The sequence below is a fragment of the Aplysia californica genome, unplaced genomic scaffold, assembly GCF_000002075.1.
Source record: "Aplysia californica isolate F4 #8 unplaced genomic scaffold, AplCal3.0 scaffold00345, whole genome shotgun sequence".
Classification (NCBI taxonomy): domain Eukaryota; kingdom Metazoa; phylum Mollusca; class Gastropoda; order Aplysiida; family Aplysiidae; genus Aplysia; species Aplysia californica.
The window spans coordinates 756,116-759,554 of NW_004797615.1; the positions used below are offsets into that span (position 1 = coordinate 756,116).

General features: G+C 38.9%; 1 protein-coding gene across 1 annotated transcript in view; it reads right to left on the reverse strand.

Moving 5' to 3' along the window:
- Positions 1–1,333: 1,333 nt before the first annotated feature.
- Positions 1,334–3,439, reverse strand: part of LOC101855808 — a 6,994-nt gene continuing 4,888 nt past the window's right edge. Inside the window, exon 3 of the mRNA XM_013085118.2 lies at positions 1,334–2,383. Within this exon, the coding sequence (XP_012940572.2) occupies positions 2,066–2,383 (318 nt within the window). The 3' untranslated portion in view covers positions 1,334–2,065. The remainder of the gene's footprint in view (positions 2,384–3,439) is intronic.

Here is a 3,439-nt window from a genome sequence, read left to right on the forward strand (position 1 = left end):
AGTTAGACAAGCCTTAACTCTTAGCAACCGGCACGCCAGTTCAACTGGCTCGTGACATCACTCGGATGTTTACAGTTGCAACAAAAACCTCCAAACCCCAGCACACCCTTATCATCAGTAACCAAACTGTGTGCTTGCAGCTTGGCTCATTCGTCCCTACTCAGTTTGGTGTTTATTTCATACCAATAGTTAAATAGGAGTGGAGTTGTAGGGAAGTTTGTGATGTTGAAAAGTTGAATCACAAAATTGGCAGTGTACAAAGAAGGTATATCATAGATCTTGCCTTCCGTATACTAAAAATTATCCTTAACCATTAATGATTTATTTATAAAGGCAGCAGCCCTCCTTGTCTAGGTGCTGTTTCAGCCTTTCCCCATAGATAGATAGATAGATAGATAGATAGATAGATAGATAGATAGATAGATAGATAGATAGATAGATAGATAGATAGATAGATAGATAAGAGCACAGCCCACTTCAGGACTCCCGTGGCGTCTTTATGACGTCACCCTCCCACTTCATCACTGTTCCTGGGCACTGTTGTTTTCTTCTTCGACTTTTTCCTTTCTGCTTTCCAGGAAATCTGCGATGTGTGAAATGACATTGTTCAGATCCAGCAGCACCAAACCGCCAAACACTGGTGAAAGAGGAATATAACAATTAATCCCCTGCCCATTTGTAGGCATAACTTTAGTGTCAGTTTAAACGTCAACATTGTTTGGTTTTTTTTTTAAGGGTAAACATTCCAAAATGATTATTTGACAATACGGGGGAATAAATCACTCCACGAATTGCTCAACCAGTTGTATTTGTTAGAAAATAAATAAGCAAAAAACATTCCGCTTGTACCAGGGTGATTTTTTATTTCGAATGTCCGTGGACGATCGCAATCGACTGAATGAATCACAGAGAAGAAAGTAAAGGCTACAGTGTTGTACACGCCTTCTGCAATCATCATTCATAATTCCATAAAATTATTTTAAACTTTCCTTAAAGACAAGCTCCGGGAAAATATTCCCCTTTAAACTTTTTTTTAGCTCTTGAAACATAGTTTGGTTTTTTATTTATTTTACACAGTAGCATGGGTCTAGTTTTGCTTTGCGGTGCATGGGAAGTATCAGGGGTAGACTGGCTTAATACTAAGACAGCATTATAAATAACCCAACACACCCCCTTTCCTCTCAAATTGTAAGATCACCCAACGGTAGATATAAAACCAATTTATGTTCTATCTGTTCTATCAATATCGAATATATGAATTCGAAAAAAGCTTGATATATTGTGAAACTAAAATTTCTTACGGCAAATTTCTTAAAACTAGGTACTGAGCAGATAGAACATTTTAACCCTAGGGTGGCGAAATGCATGAACAGGATGACACAAACAAAACCACAGATGTGTGTTCTGACATATAAATAAGCAAACAAGCAAACAAACAAACAAACAGACAGACAGACAGAAAGTCTGACTGACACACCCAACACCATGGTGGTGATGTCGAGCGCGTCAATACTGCGGGCGCTGGGCCTGGTGTCGTCTGCGCTGATCAACTTCCTCTGGGCAACATAATTTATTTCTTTTTGTACAGAGTATCATGGATCTAGCTGAGAAGTTTTAAAAGTAGATTCGCGTAACCCTAATATCGCACTAGCAAAAGAACAGTTTAGAAGATAATACAATCGAACCTGCTCTAACAATCATTTGTCCAAGACAACCTTTATAAATGACCATTTCTCTCTTCAATCCCATACATATTTTTCCTATTCATTTTCATGTATTATAATGAAACTGTTCAAGAGGACCACCTGTCTAAGATGACCGATATTTTCCTTGGCAACGGGTACACGGTCGTTTTGTACAGATTTCGACTGGGTTTTTTTTTTCATTAGAAATATGTAGCCGACCTGTGTTATCCATAAAACTAGATGTAATTGTTCGCTTTAAAAGGTCATTCAAGGTAGTTCAGTTTCCAACCCCACCACTTGTAGTAAACGAATGAGCATATCGACTGCTCAGTGTTAGACTGTCTCATACGAGCACTTTTCGAGATGGTGTATTGAAGAGTTTACACTATGCAGTCGATATTGACAAATCTATGAACAGGTTGAAATATACAGAACCACAGACGTGTGCACTGACATTCAAAAAAGCAAACAATCGGACAAATAACCAAACAAACAGACAAGTAAACAATCACACAAACAAACAAACAAACAAACAAACAGACTGGAAGGCTGACTGACAAACCTAGCACCATCATGGTGATGCCGAGCGCGCCAATACTGCGGGCACTGGGCCTGGTGTCGTCTGCGCTGATCAACTTCCTCTGGGCAGCAGACGTGTTGGCCGGGTCAACGAACAGCTCCTCCACGATTTTCTCCACCTGGTGGACACAACCTTTGGTTTAAGTAGCAGTTTTACGGCACTTGCGACAAAATAAAGCCGTATAGGTGTCAAAAGTGGATACAATGGTGGGTCTTTGAAACAGTTTTACGGCACTTGCGACGCAATCAAGTCATAATATTGGTACCGAATGTGGACACCGATCTTGAATTTAAGTAATAATTTTACGGCATTTGCGACGCAATTGAGTATGTGTACAGTATGTGTACATTATATTGTATTTGTATGTGTACATTATATTGTATTGTATTTGTACATTGTATTGTATGTGTATGTGTACATTGAATTGTATGCACATTGTATTGTATATGTACATTGTGTTGTATTGTATGTGTACTTTGTATTGTATGTGTACATTGTATAGCAGTGTATGTTTATGTTGTATTGTGTTGTATATGTACATTGCATTACATGTGTATATTGTATTGTATTATGTGTGTACATTGTATTGTACGTTTACATTGTGTACATTGTATTGTACGTGTACATTGCATTGTAAGTGTAAGTGTACATTACATTGTAAGTGTATGTATACTTCGTATTGTATTGTAAGTGTACATTGTATTATATGTACATTGTATTGTAAATGTACATTGTATTGTATTGCATTGAATGTGCACCTTGCATTGATACAGTTGAGCCTACTACAGCAAACACGTGTGTAAGACAATCAACCCACACAACCGACCACTTGCTGCTTCCTTCCTTGTATCTTAAAATTATAATGACCTGTGGTAGACGACCACCCAATGTCGATGTGAAAAATGGTTGTCATAGACAGGTGGACATCTTAGGTACTGTAATAATATAAACACACACACACACACACAGACACACACATACACACGCAAACACACGCATACACAGGCATACACATGCACACGCACGCACACACACACACACACACACACACACACACACGCACACACACACACACGCACACACACACTCATAGAGGGAGAGGAGGGGGGAGAGAGAGAGAGAGAGAGAGAGAGAGAGAGAGAGAGAGAGAAAGAGAGAAAAGGTGATTGTTAGA